Below are 21,767 nucleotides of genomic sequence, written 5' to 3' on the forward strand. Positions count from 1 at the left end.
TGGGCAGCCTGCATCTGGAGACTAACCCCCACCGAGAAGCTTCCTCCCTTGCCACAAGAGCAACCCCAGCACCCCATCCTAAGGGCCCATAAATGCACACAAAGGCCAGCCCTACACGTGGCAGCTATCTATTACAGGAGGGGCCCTCAGGAGGGGTAGCATTGATTACAAAAAGGTTAAGATTGATTTCATAGGTTCAGGTGTGGGGGGAAATTAGCTGTTATCTGTTGAAAGATGACGCGGGAGAATTAATGAGATATAATGGTAGAACTAATGGTATGCAAAGGGACCTGCATGTCCTAGAACATGTTTACCAACCTTTTTGTCTTATACACGCACGGCCTCATCAATAATGCTCAATCATCCCATAATTGACACCAAGCCAAATTTGTGTTCCTTTTAAAGAACATTACGCTCAATATAATTTAGTGTTATCAGTATAAAGTATATTTTTCTTTAAAAAAGGAGCTGGACAATCATGGGATTAATCATGATTCTTTATTTAAATTTAATGGCAGTCCTAGTATTGAATTGTGATTTCTGTTTCACATCTAATCAATCAATAAACACACAAAAACAGAAGAATAATACAAATTAATTATAATAATAAAATAATAATTTAAATATGGAAAAAATCAAATAAAATACAACCAAGCCTTCAGATTAACCAGATACATTTGACCCATATTAATTTAGTTATACCAAGAGTCAAACAGTCAATATGCATTTAGGGAAGAAACAACCAACCATTTTTAAAGCCAAGGAGCAAGACATATCAGATAACAAACATGACTGCATTAGAATAAAGATATTTCGACAGTAAAAACATAAAGCTTTGGGCTTTCTGTTGTTTCTTGATACATGTAATACAAATATATGAAGAGGATCTGCATTTGTCCCTATACATTCTCATATACACAAGACTAGAACAAAAGACACAAGCATCCACAACAAACTGAAATATATTCAGATTACGAAAAAAAAAAAAGCTATCCTACATATGATATTATAATGTCTCATTGAGCACCATATTGTACATTCCAGTCATAAATAAAATGAATAAAAATAAATGAATAATTGGCCCTTGCTGAATTTGTACTACTTTTAATACCCTGCCCGACCCCGCCCCCTCACCACATAAACCACGCCCCTCCGGACTGTTCTCAGGAGGAAGTGCGCTCTAGGCTTATTTAGTATGGACGCGTTCGCTTGATGGTCACGCGCTGTAGAATTGTCGTCCGCGCGAGAGTCATTCGCAATGAAAAGGAGTGCGGATTGAAGAGGCGCGCGGAGAGAGCGTTTGTTTTGCGAACATGGGCAGCTGAAAGCTCGAGAACGAATGGAAACGAAAGGAAACGAAAGGTTGAATGGTTACCTTATACACCTCGCCAAAGTGTTACAGTAACCGGACTGAAGGAAGTTAAAGGGGCTTTTCAGCCTCACCACAGTAACAGGATCTTGGGGGGCGCTGCGTGCTAACGAGCTACATGGGACATACTTTGAATTATTTAATTGTGGCTCGCGCAAGCGCGTATTGAGAAGAGTGACGCGCAGATGGTAGACTAAAGCGCATTCATGGAAAACGGACATATTTGCGTTTGGGAAGGAAACAAGTGACACCGTATCGAGCGCGTTTGGCCCCTCTAGTCATGCGGCGGTGGGGGAGGATCGGAGCAGGGACCTCGCAGCGGATCTATGTTTCGCAGCAATGTTAATGCCCCATACCGAGGGATTATAAGGCCTCAAAATGACACCTGGTGTCCAAATGTGCACTCGAGAAGTTGCGTATAGAGTTTGTCCTGCGAATTTCTATCGATAATAACCCAAGCTGAAAGCCCAGTTCAATCTAAAGTCATTAAACGGGAATGTATATATCAAGTCACGTTGAATGTAGCTCCCAGTGCAGCATGCCAAGTCTATGATCTGCTTCACTTGCTTGAGTTGATCAGGGAACCGTTTCGGAAGCTTTTGTGTCTCTTAACGCGTCTTTATGTGTGAAGTTATTTTGTGGTCCTCTGCGCAAATGGCGTCTTTCCCAGACTCCGACCTGCAAACATGTCCGCTGTGCAAGGAGCTGTGCGGCTGCTCTGCTCCGATCTCCTCCAATTCATCTACCTCCTCCTCGTCCTCCCAGACCTCCAGCTCCTCATCTACCTCATCCACCAGGAGGCTGCACGTCCTGCCCTGTCTCCACGCCTTCTGCAGGCAATGCCTAGAGGGCCACAGGAGCCCAGGTGACCCTCTGAAGCTCAGATGCCCCACATGCGACCAGAAAGTGTGTCTGTCGGAATCAGGCGTGGACGCGTTGCCTTCCTCCAACTTTCTTTTCAGTAACCTGCTGGATGTGGTGGTCTCTGCTGAGGAACAGGGCAAGAACGGTCGGTCTTCATCGGTGGTCCATCACGGTGGTCTTCTGAGACCCCAGCACCTCTCAGACCCTCAGTGCAGCTCTTGTGATGAGGGCAACCCCGCTACCTCCCACTGCCTGGACTGCCAGGAGTACCTGTGCGATAACTGCGTCAGGGCCCACCAGAGGGTCCGACTCACCAAAGACCACTTCATCGAGGGGCTTCTGGAGAGCTTACACCTGGCCAACCGCACCAACAACTCCAACACCCCGATCAACATCTCCCAGTCCTTCCATAAGAACTTCTCCATGCTGAATGTTTTCCAGGAGAGGATGGGCTTCTGCCAGCAGCATGATAACGCGGTGAGTTGTGTCTCCTGGGATTCATTGTTCGTTTAGTGCATGTTCCAGTTATTTTGTGTAGTGGTTTAAAGATTTGAGATGGCTGCTGAAAGGCTGAAGGTTCGAACCTCAATTCAAGACCGTTACTGCTGTGTCCACGCTTTGACTGCAACTGTAATAAGTGTACTGTGCATGTATCTGCTAAGTAGTACCCTCATTTACAGTCAGACCTACAAAGAAAGTTGTCACAGATGCACAGCTTCGTGGTCAAGGATGTAACCACGTATTCATAATTTAGGGGACCATGTGTAATCATTTAAGGATGAACCATTGGGAAACCCATATTGGTCGACCACTAATCTTCAATTTCTATTTTGGGTACGAGTCTGTTTTGTGGTGATTATTGCAAAGAATTAATGCTATAAATTACTGTAGACATCTGCCGTTGTTTTTACCACAGATTAAGAATTACAGTATGGATTTAAATGTATTTTTAAATATTATAATTTCTGCTTTTTAGTCTGTATTAATCATTAGTTATTTGAGAAAAAAACAATGTTATGTATTTAAAATGCTATGAACATTATTTAAAATGATCAGTTTATGCTTTGTTTGATCATTTTTATAATTTATTTTATTTATGCTACTATATTTATTATTTTCTCCTCTAAATGGTCCCAGATTTATGAGTAGGGTTTAGGGTGTTAAGCATAAAATGCTTTGTATATAATGAATAGATGTATCAGAATTTACTAATTTGAGTGTCGAAAACCATGAGTACTTTAGTACACTTGTGAATATAGCTGCAAATACTGATCATCTGTATTTATGCGTCACTTCAATGATTCATATCTGTTTTTGATAAGGGCTTGTGTGTCATTTCAAGAATTCCTGACTGTGCATCTGTTTGAGGGTTTTAAATAGCAGGCATTTTTCCTGTTATTTTCCCATTGGAAGTTAGCCTCTCAGACTTTGATCACCCTGTCATGATGCTTTCTAGAAATCAGCACTTTATATATTTTTTTTACCGGTGTTATGGATTCCAGTGCAACATGCAGGGCAGCTGCGTGTAGAATGGCTTCAGCCATCCATATGTTTTCTAGATTGATGTGAGTTTCACTGCTGTTTCAGAAGTTATTTTTTTCCTACAGGTCTTTATCTGGGACATGGTGTTCTCGGTTTGAGCAATGTTGTTGCCCAGTGTTGCATGAACGTCACCGGCCTGTAGTATATAAATTCTTAATCGTGTTTTTACCTGTGGGTAGGGCTGTCGCGATAACCGCAATATCGCAATACCGCGCTATTGACGAGCAAACCGCAGAGGAATGCAAGAACCGCAGCAATCGCAAATTTTGCATGTTTTCTTTTTTCGTAAGGTTATGCCCTTCTCGTTTTACACTTCATGCATGTGGACTGAATATTAAACAAGTTAGTAATGATAACATAATGTGTACCATGCTGACTTGTAGAGGCTCCGTAGATTTGCTCTTAACAAGCCTAAATAGACAGTGAATGAGATAGAGATCGACTGAGTACGTGCGATTACTTGCGTCCCGTCCTCCAGGCCGAGTCATAAATATTTGGGAAAATAGGTTGTCATGTCCAAGGAAAGCGAAATCTCTGTCTTAGCATCGACGCATAGCTGGTCAGCTGAGCCTTCTAAAGTGGCGCTCAAAGCTAAAATGATTTCAACAGCATGTTTCATTGCATCTCTTTGAATTAATAAATAGTTAAATGACAGTCCCTTTTCACCACCTTGTGTCACAACACTGTAAGTGCACTGACTGACAGCCCGTCTAGAACACGCGCAGGTGGAAATATCAATAGAAAGTCTCTTGTCCAGTCAGATTAGAAAATCAGATTACACCTAGGCTAACTGTTATACATATATGGCGACAATACCACATACCGCACTATTGAGCCACTCAAAATTTCCGCTAGGGAAATTCCCTCACCGCGACAGCCCTACCTGTGGCCTTTGCACTGTTTCATGTAGGCATAGACAAGCCTGATTGTTTAGCTAGTCGAGTACTACTGCTGTCAACGATAAAATTAAAAAAATATTGTATTAGAATATTTGTGCTCTCAAAAATGAATATTTGAATATTTGTTCAATTAAATTACATTTAACGAGAAAGTTTTTTCTTTTTTTTTTTAACCAAATGGTACATTTTTACCATTTCTGAACAAGCTTGTGATTAGGCATTATACACCAACAATGTTCAGAAACAATAAAGCAGACCGTGGCAATTACAGTACATACAGCCTATGTTTATCTTGTTTTAGGGCTGGACGATATGGACAAAATTTATATCACAATATATTTCTTAATTTCGGTCGATACGATATAATTCTGATATCGATATGAACACTATTAAAAAAAGCCTTGTAAAAACTGCCGAGAACGCTCACAACAGATGTCTGCGCATACAAATGTATGAAAAATGAATTTGCCAAGTCTATGATACCTCATATAAAACCATATATTTTAGAAAAAAAAACTAGACTCTGCCCCGGTACGAGTTGTCTAGCTATTCATTAGCTTGTTTGTTTGATGAAAAAAGATTAAATGTAGTTGCAATAAATGCGTTAAGAATCCATACAACTGCAGCAGTGGAGGACTATTATTCTGCTGCGTGATACTGCGGAAGAACCGATGAAGGCACGGTTTGATATTCGGCTGACCAATCAGCAGAAAGGGGCGTTTAATTCCCGCCCACATGTAGAAATCGAATATTCAAGCTGTTTATTCATTTTTTTCACCCATTAACAAAAACCAAAAAATTTCAGCTGAATTTTCGTTTTTCGTTTTTTGCAAAAAACGAAAAAGGAGCCATTTCTCATTTTTCTACTTTCAATATTGAACAAAAAATCAAATGACCAAAAGATACACGGACCTATTGTGATAACTCATTTTCACTGATTCATTTGATCAAAAGTAATTCCATTTAGTAAGATAATTTTTATTAAAGTAATTCCAAATTTCGCGAGGCAGAGGACGACATTCTGTGATCAAATACAATGAACTTGTTAACATGCTCCACAGGGCCACCCGGTGCATTTAGATATAACTGACTTTTAGTTTGCTTAGGATTTTTCATGGATTCCCTGCATTTATGGCTAGCAAAGCAACACGTAATAGAATTCGAATAGTATTTATATATATATATATATATATATATGCATACATACATACACACAGATAAGGGTTATTTATCTGAAAATCAACCCTACATAAATTCATCACATACTTGCACATTTTGTCCATGTGCAGGGAGTTTTTAATAGTACATTGGGCATGTTAATTTCTGAATGCAGAACGTGCCGTCATGCTAGTGGTATCAGGTGTGTGCTGTGCGGGCTCATCCTGCATACCTCACATATAGTCCACAATGCACTGCACTGGGCCAGGCAGAAACTCACCACACCATCTATCAGCCTCCATACTCGCATACACACAGGAGGACTCTGGTTTCATTGAGCCCTCATGTTTTCAGAGCTACTGTCGTTAACAGCATAGCTTATGCGTGTTCCACTGACATTATGAACAAATTAACCTGTGATTTAATGCCTAACTGGTGACTAATAAGATGACACAATTCTTTGTCATATTTGTAGCCTGCTGAGCATACAGTGATCTCAGTGAATAAGGCCATATTTTCCAGAATTATATTCTCCCAGGACAAATTATTGAATTGCTAAATTTTGATTTAAGCTATAGATTTATGTGTCGTGTTGTTGGCTTCATAGATGTGCAGGTTCTGTGTTTTATGGAAGAGGAATGAAGAGAAGTGCATGTGTAGTGGATTAATATGAAATGATTTCTATAGAGTGGAGTTCAGGTGGGACAGGAAGCTCTTGCTCGGAGGCTGTGTCTATGGAATGCTATGACATCAGTTCCCAGAAGCCACCTGGGAGACCGGTGGGATTCTCAATCATTGTCTACATCTCTGTCTGTCCAGTTGGTTTGTTTGGAGTGAACCGATCTGGCCATTAGATGCTTTTTACATTCCTGTTTCTTTGTGCATGTGTTAGAGGTAAAGAAATCCTTCAGGTGAAAGGTCAAACAGTAGTAACATCCAATTCCATTCTGCACCTGAAGCAATTGAGTTTACATTTAACAGCACTTCATGACATCTGCTTTTTTGCTTAAACCCATTTAAACAATTTTATTTTGGATTGTGAGTCTGCAGATGTTAAACATTTTGTGCTCATAAGCCTGAACACACTGAAACCTAACCTATAATCCTTGTGTTCTCCTCTCTTAATTAATGGAAGGACTAATGGTGTCCATCTCTTTGTTTGAAAGTAATTGCCTTTGCATTATTCATGCACTGTCCACAGTTTGCACTATCGACTCCTTTTGTCACGTAAAGGACTGGTCTATTAGGCTGCATTTACACTTCAAGCCTAATGCCCAAAGGCACGGTTTGATATTCGGCTGACCAATCAGCAGTAAGGGGCGTTTAATTCCCGCCCACATGTAGAAATCGAATATTCAAGCTGTTTATTCATTTTTTTCACCCATTAACAAAAACCAAAAAATTTCAGCTGAATTTTCGTTTTTCGTTTTTTGCAAAAAACGAAAAAGGAGCCATTTCTCATTTTTCTACTTTCAATATTGAACAAAAAATCAAATGACCAAAAGATACACGGACCTATTGTGATAACTCATTTTCACTGATTCATTTGATCAAAAGTAATTCCATTTAGTAAGATAATTTTTATTAAAGTAATTCCAAATTTCGCGAGGCAGAGGACGACATTCTGTGATCAAATACAATGAACTTGTTAACATGCTCCACAGGGCCACCCGGTGCATTTAGATATAACTGACTTTTAGTTTGCTTAGGATTTTTCATGGATTCCCTGCATTTATGGCTAGCAAAGCAACACGTAATAGAATTCGAATAGTATTTATATATATATATATATATATATATGCATACATACATACACACAGATAAGGGTTATTTATCTGAAAATCAACCCTACATAAATTCATCACATACTTGCACATTTTGTCCATGTGCAGGGAGTTTTTAATAGTACATTGGGCATGTTAATTTCTGAATGCAGAACGTGCCGTCATGCTAGTGGTATCAGGTGTGTGCTGTGCGGGCTCATCCTGCATACCTCACATATAGTCCACAATGCACTGCACTGGGCCAGGCAGAAACTCACCACACCATCTATCAGCCTCCATACTCGCATACACACAGGAGGACTCTGGTTTCATTGAGCCCTCATGTTTTCAGAGCTACTGTCGTTAACAGCATAGCTTATGCGTGTTCCACTGACATTATGAACAAATTAACCTGTGATTTAATGCCTAACTGGTGACTAATAAGATGACACAATTCTTTGTCATATTTGTAGCCTGCTGAGCATACAGTGATCTCAGTGAATAAGGCCATATTTTCCAGAATTATATTCTCCCAGGACAAATTATTGAATTGCTAAATTTTGATTTAAGCTATAGATTTATGTGTCGTGTTGTTGGCTTCATAGATGTGCAGGTTCTGTGTTTTATGGAAGAGGAATGAAGAGAAGTGCATGTGTAGTGGATTAATATGAAATGATTTCTATAGAGTGGAGTTCAGGTGGGACAGGAAGCTCTTGCTCGGAGGCTGTGTCTATGGAATGCTATGACATCAGTTCCCAGAAGCCACCTGGGAGACCGGTGGGATTCTCAATCATTGTCTACATCTCTGTCTGTCCAGTTGGTTTGTTTGGAGTGAACCGATCTGGCCATTAGATGCTTTTTACATTCCTGTTTCTTTGTGCATGTGTTAGAGGTAAAGAAATCCTTCAGGTGAAAGGTCAAACAGTAGTAACATCCAATTCCATTCTGCACCTGAAGCAATTGAGTTTACATTTAACAGCACTTCATGACATCTGCTTTTTTGCTTAAACCCATTTAAACAATTTTATTTTGGATTGTGAGTCTGCAGATGTTAAACATTTTGTGCTCATAAGCCTGAACACACTGAAACCTAACCTATAATCCTTGTGTTCTCCTCTCTTAATTAATGGAAGGACTAATGGTGTCCATCTCTTTGTTTGAAAGTAATTGCCTTTGCATTATTCATGCACTGTCCACAGTTTGCACTATCGACTCCTTTTGTCACGTAAAGGACTGGTCTATTAGGCTGCATTTACACTTCAAGCCTAATGCCCAGATGCAATATTTTTTTTTTTAATCCTTTTTTGTTTCACCTGTTTACATTTACTTAAAGGAACACGCCACTATTTTTGAAAATAGGCTCATTTTCCAACTCCCCTAGGCTTACACAGGGAGTTTGCTGGGGACTATTTTCAGGTGCTGCGTAATATCACCAACGAGATGCTAACGGTCTAATCAGATTCAATGATCTATGCTAAGCTACAGCTAAAAGTGCTACCGCCAGACCCGGAGATTGGCTGAATGGATTCGAAAACCGTAAAACTCAACTGTTTAACTCTAGGGGAGTTGGAAAATGAGCCTATTTTCAAAAATAGTGGTGTTCCTTTAAGTGACTGCATTTTTTTTATTTAGAAGGATTTATTTATTTTTTTTTTCCAGAAAAGAAAAGATTTTCTGATTATTGTTGAGCTGCAGGTTTAGGCTCACTTAAGTGACTGCACTTAATTTAATTAAGAATAATTAAATGATTTGTTTTAATTATTTAGCCTGACATGTTTACGGTTCCAAAATGTTCTCCGTTTCTTAAAATTAAAATGTGTTCAGTGGAAAATAAAGTTGTAGTTTTTTACCCAGACATTTAAAAATAACAGTTTAGAGCTGTAATCGCAATACCGTGATATTTTAATCTAAGGTTATCATACCGTCAGAATCTCATACCGGCCCATGCCTAGTCGAGTCATTTGAAAAACTCCACATCGCTCTCAGCGATTGATTGTTCTTTTCTCATTTTCTGTGGCTGCTGTTTATATAACTGCGGAAATGTAAGCATTATAATTAGTAACTTCAGTCACATTAAAAAATATTTTATGACATGACATCCATATGCTACTTGACTAAACAGATATAGGCTAAAGTGTAGTTAATAGATTATTAGGTTGCTTTTAGCGGTACCCTGGAGTTGGTCAAGTCACCTTTATTTGTATCAGGGGCGAGGCCAGATATGTTTAAGTGGGTGGGCCTACATAAACCTGCATGCAAAATTGCCAACAGAAAATACAGCACAAAGGTTCAATACACAATACTAATAAAAACATTAATAAACATTCATTTTAATTTCAACCATTACGAATACATTATTAAAAATAAATGTTCCGTTAACATTTGTACTAACAAAAATAACAACGAATAGTTGTATTTTTATTACCCAACGTTAACAAATATAAGTATTGTAACAAATGTATTGCTCATTGTTAATGTTAGTTAATGCATTAACTAATGTTAACTAAAGGAAGTTTATTGTAAAGCATTACCTCAGTCTGAGACAATGGGGCTTCACAGATGATTTTCATAATTAAGTGTCTCTGTCAATTCGCGCACATCCAGGATGGCAGAAATTATAGTGGTTTAATTATAGTGGCAAATTATAAAGTTTGTTGTGGTGAACAGGATCTAGCACAATGTTTATATGTTTCTTTCCTCAAAGGATGCATCTATTTAATGAACCAAACACTACCTATGGTATGGTGCTTCAAACGTGCTTGGCTGAAGTTTCCGATCGATAAATCCATCACCCGCAGGTGGTCTGGCTTCATTTGTAAGTTAGACGGTTCGGATTCAGTGCTAAGACTTAGTTTCAATTAGGGCTGCGCGATTATGAATAAAGTCATACTTGCCGATTATTCCCTTGAAATTGCAATTGCCTTTAGTAATTACGATTATCACAATTTACAATGAATGATGTTTATATCATTGTTTGAAGCAACGGCATGCTATATTTTTTGTGAAAATAAACAAGAGGAAAACACTCTTAACTGAAAAACTTTTATTGCTTTTCTATAGTATTAAGCCTCAAATGTGAACTATACATTGGATTGGTTTCTTCTTTAAATTAAAAAAGTAAAAATATGCATGGTATTATAATGTTATACTAAAACCAAAATTATAACAATGGAAAAACCATTACGATAACCTGTAGAAAGAAAAAAAACATCTTAAGCAAGCAGAATAACATAAGTGGTCTTTGAACGATTCATTGCCGCTTTGAACGATTACGTAATTGTGGCATCCAAAATTGTAATTGCGATTAGAAATTCGATTAATTGTGCAGCCCTAGTTTCAATTGTGATATTCAATATATACTTTTTAAAGAATTGATCTGATTGATAGCCTATTTGTTTCGCTATTTTCAAATTCAGCTCCACAAACACGCTTATTTGACTTATGTCCTTATGTCGCAAACAACATTGTGGGTGGGACTAAAATAAAGACTAATTATCCTTTTGACAAGCGTATGGTATGTACCTATAGGAAGAGGGAAAATGAAGAAACTGCCTGTAATTGACTATGAAAACTTGCGTTTAATGTTTTTTAAAACGAAATGTATAAAGTTATAGTGAAATAAGACGTTTATTATTATCGTTTAATAAATTGCATCCATTTGGAAAATTATCAACTTCTCATTGGGTGGGCCACAGCTGAAAGCCCACCCGTAGCCTCGCCACTGATTTGTATAGCGCATTATACAATAGCCTACTCGTTGTCAAAGCAGTTTTGCAGCGTCAAACAGGAAAATAGTTTGTCAATAATGCAAGAGGACGATAACAATGAGTCATTTTTCCAGATAAAGTCAGTTCATTGATGATTCAGTGATGTCATCATCCAGTTCAGCTCTCGTCCAATAGTGTCTGTGCAATCAGTCAAGCATCCCCAACTAAGCAAGCCAAAGCCAACAGTGGCAATGAACCAAAACTCCTTCAGTGACAGAAATGGAGAAAAAACCTTGGGAGAAACCAGGCACAGTCAGGGGGCCAGTTCTCCTCTGGCCAGCCAAAAACAGCATGGTGTGGTTAATTTCAGGCTGTAACACAGATTGTCAGATTGTGCAGAGGAATCGTCTGGGTCTTGTGCCAATGGTAGTCAAGGTGACGAGGTCTTCGCAGGGTTCGTCTAGTTGACATGGTCTCCGCTGACATTCAGGACTGTAGAGGTCATCTCGAGGTGCTTGATCCACCATCTGGTCTGGATCTGGGTGGCTACGGTGACCATCTGATCTGGATACAGTTGGGTTACTCTCCGGCTATGAAACGAAGTAAGTAATTACCGTATTGGCCCGAATATAAGACGACCCTATTTATAAGACGACCCCCCTTTTTCCAGATGTATCTGGAAAATGTGGCATCTACCTATACATATCTATGGATGTCAGTATGTGCAAATATTTGTCCCAAATATTTAGTTTGGCATGGCATACAAACTAACTTTAAATCATAGGATATTAAGAATAGTGCTTAATTTGTGCCATATGTGCCACATTACTGCCTGCTCTTGGGTAGTAGTAAAGCATGGGAAAGGATAATATCTAAAAGCTTGTTGTCATCTTTTGCTTAAGGCTGTGGGTTAAGGGTCATCCCAAATGGCCAGAATGAATTCTGTGTGGGATTAGTTGGGTCAATGAAGTACCATAGAGACCAACCCCTACCTTGCTCTCTCTTGTGAACTATCCATCATTTTTGTGACATGAATGCAAATTCCTTTCTCTTTTAGTTTAGTTCCCAACACTTGAGTTGCTGGAGCCAAAAATGGAGGAATTGATTGGCTGGACATCATTCATGTTTCAAAATCCCTGGCAGGTACCCTTCAGATTTTGGTCTGAGAATTAATTTAACTAGCCAAAATAAAATATTTATTCAATGACATCATTGCCTTTTGAAGTTTAATCCAGCCGTATCGCGACTCTCGTCTTTCCGTCCCCAACTGTAAGACCTCTTAAAATTATAATTAAGACATTTCTCATACAATTTAACGTATTTAAAACTTTTTATGGTCTTAAGTTTGATACAACTCACTTTAGGAGTTTTTAAAGACCCACGGGAGATCTGCATTTAAGATAGCCCGTCGGGCAGAGTGGTGGTACATTTTGGTAGCCCGACTGGAAAACACAATAGCCCCGGGACGTCGGGCTAGCGATTTTGCGAGCCCTGATATTATGTGATCATCCTTCTTTTGGCCCATGCTGAGAGCTGATCCATGATACAAAATATTGAAATCAAAAGTCAGATTTTTGTGGACTGCTGAAAATATTACATTATATTAAAATAGGATTTTTTTTTTAAAATTGTCATACTACCCTATTAGCCCGAAAATAAGACGACACTGATTATAAGACGACCCCCCTTTTTCCAGATGTACCTTTTGGAAAAAGGCTTTTTAAAAAGCAAATCTTATTTTTTCTCAGTAAAACACATTTTGTCTTCAATTATTTTCATTTTGCATATTTTTCCTATTTTAATTTTTGTTTTGAAAGTATGGTAAAAACTGGTAAAATGTACCAACAATCACATTTAAAAAATATACACACTTTGATATACCATTTAAAAAAAAACGGTAGCCCATCTGAATTAGGACATTTAGGCTATCCATCTAATAGTAGCCTACCAAAATCGTATATTAACAGTAGAAGTTAAAATTTACTGTAGTCTTCAAATCTGGGTACTGTCTTACGTTTTAAAATCACAAAGGGAGTTTGGTCCCATCAGGCTAACGTGACAGTCACGACTCATGCAGCTGTAAGGTTTTCTTATTCTTTTGTTTTTTCTCGCGATCTTTACAACACGCATTACATTACGTATTTCATGGCACACTCATTTTAATGCGTATTTGGCGCCATCTATCGTTGTGGGTGTATTATTAACATTTCAAAGTCTAGACCCTGAATATAAGACGACTGCGTTTTTTTCAGATGTATTTCCAAGAAAAAAACATCGTCTTATATTCGGGCCAATACGGTATTTCACAATATTACTGTTTTTACTGTATTTTTGAACAAATAAATGCAGCCTTCATAAGGCCTTTTTGAAAAATAAAGTTGACCCCAAACTTGAATTTATTTGCTATTTTTCAAATGCCTTAAATGTCCCAGAAACAAAATTAAGTATAAAAAAAGAAAGTTCCTCATATGAAATACACATTTTTAAAATTATGAGGAGGAATGGAAAAATGACCAAATTATCAGGTTTTACATAAATTACAACTCCCTCAGCTGTAAATATGACCAAAGTCTACTGTTACTGATAAGCAACACGTCAATGTTTTGTTATGCTGATCTAATTCCGTGTTAAGATAAAACCGTTTTATCACTGACGGTTGTCTTGCTGCTCCTCTCCTGAAAGGAGTCTTTTGGTGTCTTGCGAACTTTTCATGGCTTGTATTTGGATTTAGTAGGGGGTCTTCATGAATGCGGGCCAGAAGAGCTGTTCGGCATGTGTTTTACAGCCCTGTCTCAGGAAGTCCATTACCCTGGGACTCTTTGTTTTTAACCATTTTCACGTGCGTTCATCTCAGTGCTTTGATATGGAATCTGGTGGTCCACACTTAAAACTATCTGAACTCTCAGGAACCAAGACGCAAGCCATATGGAGGAGAGAGTCTTTCAGGGGTTAAGAGGAGTTTGCCGAGAGGGGTTTCCTCCGATTCAGGCGACATCTGAGAGGAATGTGAACTTGTCAGCACATTATGCAGCAGATCCCTCGCTGATACAATGTCTAGCCATCTATAAGACTCCCTCTAAATATTTCCCCATATGTGCTCAAAAACAGACATTTCACATTTCTACTCTGTACAGTTTTATGAAGAGCATCTTTAACAGTAAGAACTTTAATTAGGATTTTAACATGACTTGCTATGTTCCATCCTCCCCCAAGCCCTTCTTAAAGCATTTTAAAAGTGTGTCTGGCCAGAGGCTCTGCCCGGGGCTGTAAAGCAGGGTGCAGTGAAAGCGCAACATATGGTACTTTTAATGCTGTTAGAGGAAGAAAGACAGATATAGCCAGTCAGGATGGAGAAAGGGAGTGCACTCAGTAGGACCCACAGTGGAAACTTTTAGTAATTCCACCAGTCAAAACACTCCACAGCAAATTTTACCAGACATCCCACTTCTCTGTCTAGACTTATTTCAAGCCTCAAACAGCAAGATGTTATGTAGGATGCCATTTGTCACAAATGGAGGCAACAAACAGCCCTTTTGTTGTCATGGGCAGTCCATCCATGGGTGGCAAATGAATTTTATGAGCTTGAGCTGATATTAATCTGTACATGAGCTCGTTGAATTTACTGCTTCATTCATGGAGATGCTGGCAATACCGTCACTGTGTGGCAGTGGTCAGTGGTGCATTCTAATGCAAGCAATTCAAGCCCTTTCCAAACCCGACTTCATCATTAGAACTGTTCAGCCTTCACCTCTGACATTTTTACCTAAGTATGTGGAACGTAGACCTGCCTAGATTTGTGTGTGTGTGCTTTGAGGGGGTTAACGGCAATCCACATGGAGTTTCTTCTCTTCTTTTCTATAGCATGCATACAGCAATGCCATATGGAAGTGCTTTCATAATTTTATATAAGAAACCTCTGGCAGCTTATCAAAGAAGCCGTTATGGTACGCAGACCATGTTTTGAGATGGTGATGGGTCTAGTAGTCTCAGCCTCAGATGTCACGCCCACGGGCCGTTGGCTGACCGTCTGATGCATATGGCACACACAATTGGAAACACTCCAGGAGTTTCGAAGTCGTCATCTGATTGGTTGAAATATACAGGATTTCCGGGAGACATGTGTGTTGCGTTCTTTAATGTTCCACCTGGAAACAAAAATGCCGTGTCGCCAAACCCCCTCATAGCAGAAGAAAGATGTCATGTTTACAGCTGTGACAATGAGCGCTTATCAGGATAAAGTTTAAAGTTTGCGGTATAGAATCTTTAAAATAAGTCCAAGAGATTTACAGACCGGTCTGTTATTGTGGGGACATAAACATGACGCAGCACAAAACGAAACATGATTTGTTGCTTTACCTGTCAGTCATATGGCCTCTTGGGTGGTCCTTGTCCATTCAAAGGCCAAGGTTGGCCAAGGTTCCCAGACCTTCTGCCGTCAGTCTGAAGGTCTGGCTACGCGAGACTATAGGTCTCGACTCTAGAGACTTATGTCTTTGTGTATGTTTTGTTCTTCTCCCTGTGGCAGTATGCTGATCATAAGACAGGAAGTTAGTCCTTTACCCACAGTTTCTGATTGGACTAGAACCGTTTTGTGACGCTTTAATAATTTTTCGTTTCATCAGATTGAGGGTATAAACATTTAGGTGTGAAATGCTTAGCAGCTGAAAGCTGGTCCATCTTTTAATGTGTGAGAATGAGAATTGTGTACCTCAAACTGTCCTGTCATAATAAAAGCAAGAGGCCAAATTATAAATTTAGAATACATTTCAGTACAAAAGTTATTGGTGAATCATAATTTGTTCGTGATAGCATTCGTACGAAGATTTCCCGCACACTTAGTGACGAAGACCCACTGTTTAGATCAGATATTTGCCTAAATATCTAAACCTAAACAAGTGAAAAGGCCAACAGAAACAAAGCCTGTCACGCAAGGATGATATACTCACTGATATAATCCATTTGCAATGCCATTTTAGCTCAACATCTATTCCTGGTCTGGTGCTTCCGTTATTATTTAGTTCATATGTGAGGTTACTGTTGACCCAGTCAATGCTAATGTCATATAGTCTTGTACCAGCCTCTCTTAGATGAGCACTTAAAGGTGCAAAGGAAATGCATATTCGTTCAACGAAATCAGACCAATCCTCCGCCACCTGCGTGGCATGTCTGTTCAAACTCATTCACGCTTCACTAAAACACTCGCACATACATGTGTACTCTCAGCTGATTTAGTTTTTGCCCCTCACGACCAGCCAATAAGGACATTTAAATGGGCAGACACCTCCCACAGCGGGTGGGAGGGTGTAGGGCCATGTGGTTCTTTGTGCGTAGAGAGAGAGAAGATTTTGTCCATGTGTGTTTTAGGAAGAGCAGAAACCCCAAAGGGGATGTGTGACTTCCCAGAAAAAAAGATTCAGAAATAGAGGGCAGTTTAAGTTTGCCTGACGGTTACTTCAGAGTGCTTAAATTAGCGTGGCCCTCTGTGGTCTTCAAACAAAGTTTTGCCCTTTACCCTTGACTTTAAACCTGCCGATGCCTGTCATTCAAGATTGAGTGCTTCTGTATATAATTTATAAAGAAACATTTGTTAAAAAAAGGGTACATTTTATATTTTGGGGGGGGGGGAAAAGTAATGGAAAACATTTTCAAGGTTTTCTAAAAAAAGTTTTTTAGTTTTTTTTTTGGTAAATTGATAAAATGGCATATTGTACCTTTTAAGAAAGGCATGGCAAACTAAAAAGAGATTGAAGCTTTCAATATTGCTGATATTGCTTCAGAAAAAGAAAGAAAACAAAGACACATGTGCAATGACTTGCTGAATAAATTATGTTTGTTCTCAAAACAGCTTGTGTGTGTGTTACAAGTAGTGCTGGGCGGTATGACCAAAAATTTATATCACAGTATTTTTCAAAATTATACCGGTTTCACGGTACATGACGGTATTTTTTTTTCATGCATGACTGGGTGTTAACCATATTTTCTACTGATTGAGAGAGGAAATACTGCAGTATATTGACTTATAATGCCCTATTTTACTGTCATGATGAGTGAATATTGTCAAAAAATACCTCACTAAATAGTGACTAAACATGACCCCTTTTAATACATGTTAACCAGGAGTCACTCTCATTTATAATCATGGCATCGTCTGATTAAATCAACATGCATCTACACTAAAGAGCGGCTATGCGGTTGTATTGGCTATATTACAAGAAAAAAAAAAACACAAACAAAAAAAGTGCATGTGATATTAACAGACGAACTACGCTCATATTTATAATTCCAAACAATCAGTAAGCGACAGGTGCTTGGAAACACTGTTTTGTACTCATTTATTGACGAAACGGCTGTGGTGCGACCAACTGAATGTGCTGCTTCTCTGCCGCTCACTGCATAGAACAGAAGCAGAGAGAGGTGACAGTTCTCCGGGAAAGTCAGACCTCGCGTTCGCGGGACAGCGCTGGCGAAATCTTCAAACTGAACCATAGCTAAGGTTTATCCAAAAAAGTCGCTAGGTTTGTCAGTATGAATATTCTATGTTAAAAAGCTGCTAAAAGGGTCTGAAAGTTGCTAAATCTAGTGCTAAAGTCACGCTCGTGTGTGTGAGACGCGGGAGCTGATGGCACGGGGCGTTGGATATTTGTGGCGGTCAATGTGGATATTGTGGATGAGTTCTTCTGTGTCATCCAAACAATCAGTAAGCGACAGGTGCTTGGAAACACTGTTTTGTACTCATTTATTGACGAAACGGCTGTGGTGCGACCAACTGAATGTGCTGCTTCTCTGCCGCTCACTGCATAGAACAGAAGCAGAGAGAGGTGACAGTTCTCCGGGAAAGTCAGACCTCGCGTTCGCGGGACAGCGCTGGCGAAATCTTCAAACTGAACCATAGCTAAGGTTTATCCAAAAAAGTCGCTAGGTTTGTCAGTATGAATATTCTATGGAAAAAATCCGCTAAAAGGGTCTGAAAGTAGCTAAATCTAGTGCTAAAGTCGCGCTCTTGTGTGTGTGTGTGTGAGATGCGGGAGCTGATGGCAGGGGGCGGTGGATATTTGTGGCGGTCTTCTGTGTCATCATGTTCTATTAGTTCTACAGCTTCAGTTTCTGAACTTTCACGCTTCGTAATACATACAGCTGTTCCCTCACCACAGTGTAACAGTGAAAAGGGACCCCTTTCAAACAGTGTCGCGCTCCGAACGTTGTTTAAGTGACATACACCTGTTTGTCCGCAATATTGTGGTATTTTAAAAATTCATATCATAACAAAAATAAACACCGGTATTCGGTATGAACCGGTATACCGCCCAGCACTAGTTACAAGGTTACCTAACAGCGAGTATCCCATGTGATTTGTGAGTAGGGGCTAGCATATATACTGGTCAAACTTATTTATATTTAAATTAGGGGTGTAACAATTCACTAATTTTCTCAATGCATCAATTACAAACCCTGACGATGCAATGCATCGATCTTGAAACATGGATTTTGAATCGTGAATCGTCGATTTCGGACCGTAATCGATTTAAAATGCTAAGAATCAAATGAATCGCGATTTCTATTGCGATTCAATGCTTTCCAAATATATACACATTAAATTACTACAAGCAGGAATTAATGGAGACCTTGAACAGTGTTCGTGCCTCGCATCTCTTTCACGCGCTCCCCTATTTACCGCCTGAGACTGTCACAGGATTGCGCTCGCGCTCCGTTTGTCTCACTGACACATTTTTGGAGCAGCTGATGTGTGATCTCTTCTTAGTACTCGTGGCCAGTAATGCTAAAGTTAAGTAGTTTTGCTTTTCTGTAGTTTTTCAATGGCTCTCACCTCTCAGTCATACCGATGACATTACCTGAGCAGTCGTAGGTTGCTCATTTATTGCATGGACGGAGCAAAAATGTAAGTGTCTAAAGCATACGCATGGTTTCATTGAATGATAAATGTGTTTTAACAATGTCCTTCAACCGAATGTATGAAGGAAACGGTTAAAATAACCACAGCATTAACAATAACCTTGAAATAAGAGCGCAAGGTTTATCTGATAATCCGATGTATGAAAGTAGCATTCGTTGCTATAGCAAACAGAATTCGGGCACGTTTCCTTTCAGAATCATCATTCGCCGATGGAGAGGAAAAGTTAAATACTATAGCATTTTATTTTATGAAAATGAGATGAAGTTTTCGCACTGAAAGAGAAGTGATCTCGCGCTCCTAGACGTGCCAGGCTATATCTGCAGATAAACAATTTAAAAAGCAGAATGAACTGAAACATTAAGACAATAAATAAATACAATTTATGAATGATGCAGTGCTAATTGACATAATTTATTACAGTAGCCTGCAGAAACTAGAAAATATATGTATATATTTTTTTTACCTTATTCTGTGCAGAAAATTAATAATTGTTTGTAGTGTATAAAGCAATCATAAAATTGCCATTAGGAAAACATTATAGATTACAAATGATTGATTGTATAGCAGTGTATTTGATTTCTTATAGCAAATTCAAAGTAAGTGATAAGAAAATAATTCCTTATAAATAAATACATAAACTTATTGTATTTGACATTTGTCACTTCTGAAATGATGGCTACGCCCCTGGTGTGACAAAATGTTAGCCTATACGTAATACTTTTAAAGCTCTTTTTTTTTTAAATCTTGGCTTACATAAATTTCTACATATGCCATTGCATCATTAAACTAGCATCTAACTATGGACAAAAGTGTTTATTTTTTTTTCTAAACTATGGTTCTGTAACCATAAAGGCTGCTGTGTAATTTGCCCCCTGACTAAGCATTTAAAGAATTTAGGGGAAGCATTTAAATAATCCTGTGAATGCACTTAAAGAATGCAGAATCGAATCGTTAATTGACTCGAATTTAATCCGTAATCGATTTAAAATGCTAAGAATCAAATGAATCGCGATTTCTATTGCGATTCAATGCTTTCCAAATATATACACATTAAATTACTACAAGCAGGAATTAATGGAGACCTTGAACAGTGTTCGTGCCTCGCATCTCTTTCACGCGCTCCCCTATTTACCGCCTGAGACTGTCACAGGATTGCGCTCGCGCTCCGTTTGTCTCACTGACACATTTTTGGAGCAGCTGATGTGTGATCTCTTCTTAGTACTCGTGGCCAGTAATGCTAAAGTTAAGTAGTTTTGCTTTTCTGTAGTTTTTCAATGGCTCTCACCTCTCGGTCATACCGATGACATTACCTGAGCAGTCGTAGGTTGCTCATTTATTGCACGGACGGAGCAAAAATGTAAGTGTCTAAAGCATACGCATGGTTTCATTGAATGATAAATGTGTTTTAACAATGTCCTTCAACCGAATGTATGAAGGAAACGGTTAAAATAACCACAGCATTAACAATAACCTTGAAATAAGAGCGCAAGGTTTATCTGATAATCCGAAGTTAAGTAGTTTTGCTTTTCTGTAGTTTTTCAATGGCTCTCGCCTCTCAGTCATACCGATGACATTACCTGAGCAGTCGTAGGTTGCTCATTTATTGCATGGACGGAGCAAAAATGTAAGTGTCTAAAGCATACGCATGGTTTCATTGAATGATAAATGTGTTTTAACAATGTCCTTCAACCGAATGTATGAAGGAAACGGTTAAAATAACCACAGCATTAACAATAACCTTGAAATAAGAGCGCAAGGTTTATCTGATAATCCGATGTATGAAAGTAGCATTCGTTGCTATAGCAAACAGAATTCGGACACGTTTCCTTTCAGAATCATCATTCGCCGATGGAGAGGAAAAGTTAAATACTATAGCATTTTATTTTATGAAAATGAGATAAAGAAGTTTTCGCACTGAAAGAGAAGTGATCTCGCGCTCCTAGACGTGCCAGGCTATATCTGCAGATAAACAATTTAAAAAGCAGAATGAACTGAAACATTAAGACAATAAATAAATACAATTTATGAATGATGCAGTGCTAATTGACATATAATTTATTACAGTAGCCTGCAGAAACTAGAAAATATATGTATATATTTTTTTTACCTTATTCTGTGCAGATAATTAATAAATGTTTGTAGTGTATAAAGCAATCATAAAATTGCCATTAGGAAAACATTATAGATTACAAATGATTGATTGTATCCAGCAGTCTATTTGATTTCTTATAGCAAATTCAAAGTAAGTGATAAGAAAATAATTCCTTATAAATAAATACATAAACTTATTGTATTTGACATTTGTCACTTCTGAAATGATGGCTACGCCCCTGGTGTGACAAAATGTTAGCCTATACGTAATACTTTTAAAGCTCTTTTTTAAAATCTTGGTTTACATAAATTTCTACATATGCCATAGCATCATTAAACTAGCATCTAACAATGGACAAAAGTGTTTTTTCTCTAACCTATGGTTCTCTAACCATAAAGGCTGCTGTGTAATTTGCCCCCTGACTAAGCATTTAAAGAATTTAGGGGAAGCATTTAAATAAT

General features: G+C 38.6%; 1 protein-coding gene across 1 annotated transcript in view; it reads left to right on the forward strand.

Moving 5' to 3' along the window:
- Positions 1 to 1,032: 1,032 nt before the first annotated feature.
- LOC107601676 (E3 ubiquitin-protein ligase TRIM71) overlaps positions 1,033 to 21,767 on the forward strand; it is a 48,657-nt gene continuing 27,922 nt past the window's right edge. The window contains exon 1 of the mRNA XM_016293936.1: positions 1,033 to 2,710. Coding sequence (XP_016149422.1) covers positions 1,991 to 2,710 — 720 coding nt within the window. The 5' untranslated portion in view covers positions 1,033 to 1,990. The remainder of the gene's footprint in view (positions 2,711 to 21,767) is intronic.

The sequence above is a fragment of the Sinocyclocheilus grahami genome, unplaced genomic scaffold (genome assembly GCF_001515645.1).
Source record: "Sinocyclocheilus grahami isolate Dianchi unplaced genomic scaffold, SAMN03320097.WGS_v1.1 scaffold310.1, whole genome shotgun sequence".
NCBI classification, from domain to species: domain Eukaryota; kingdom Metazoa; phylum Chordata; class Actinopteri; order Cypriniformes; family Cyprinidae; genus Sinocyclocheilus; species Sinocyclocheilus grahami.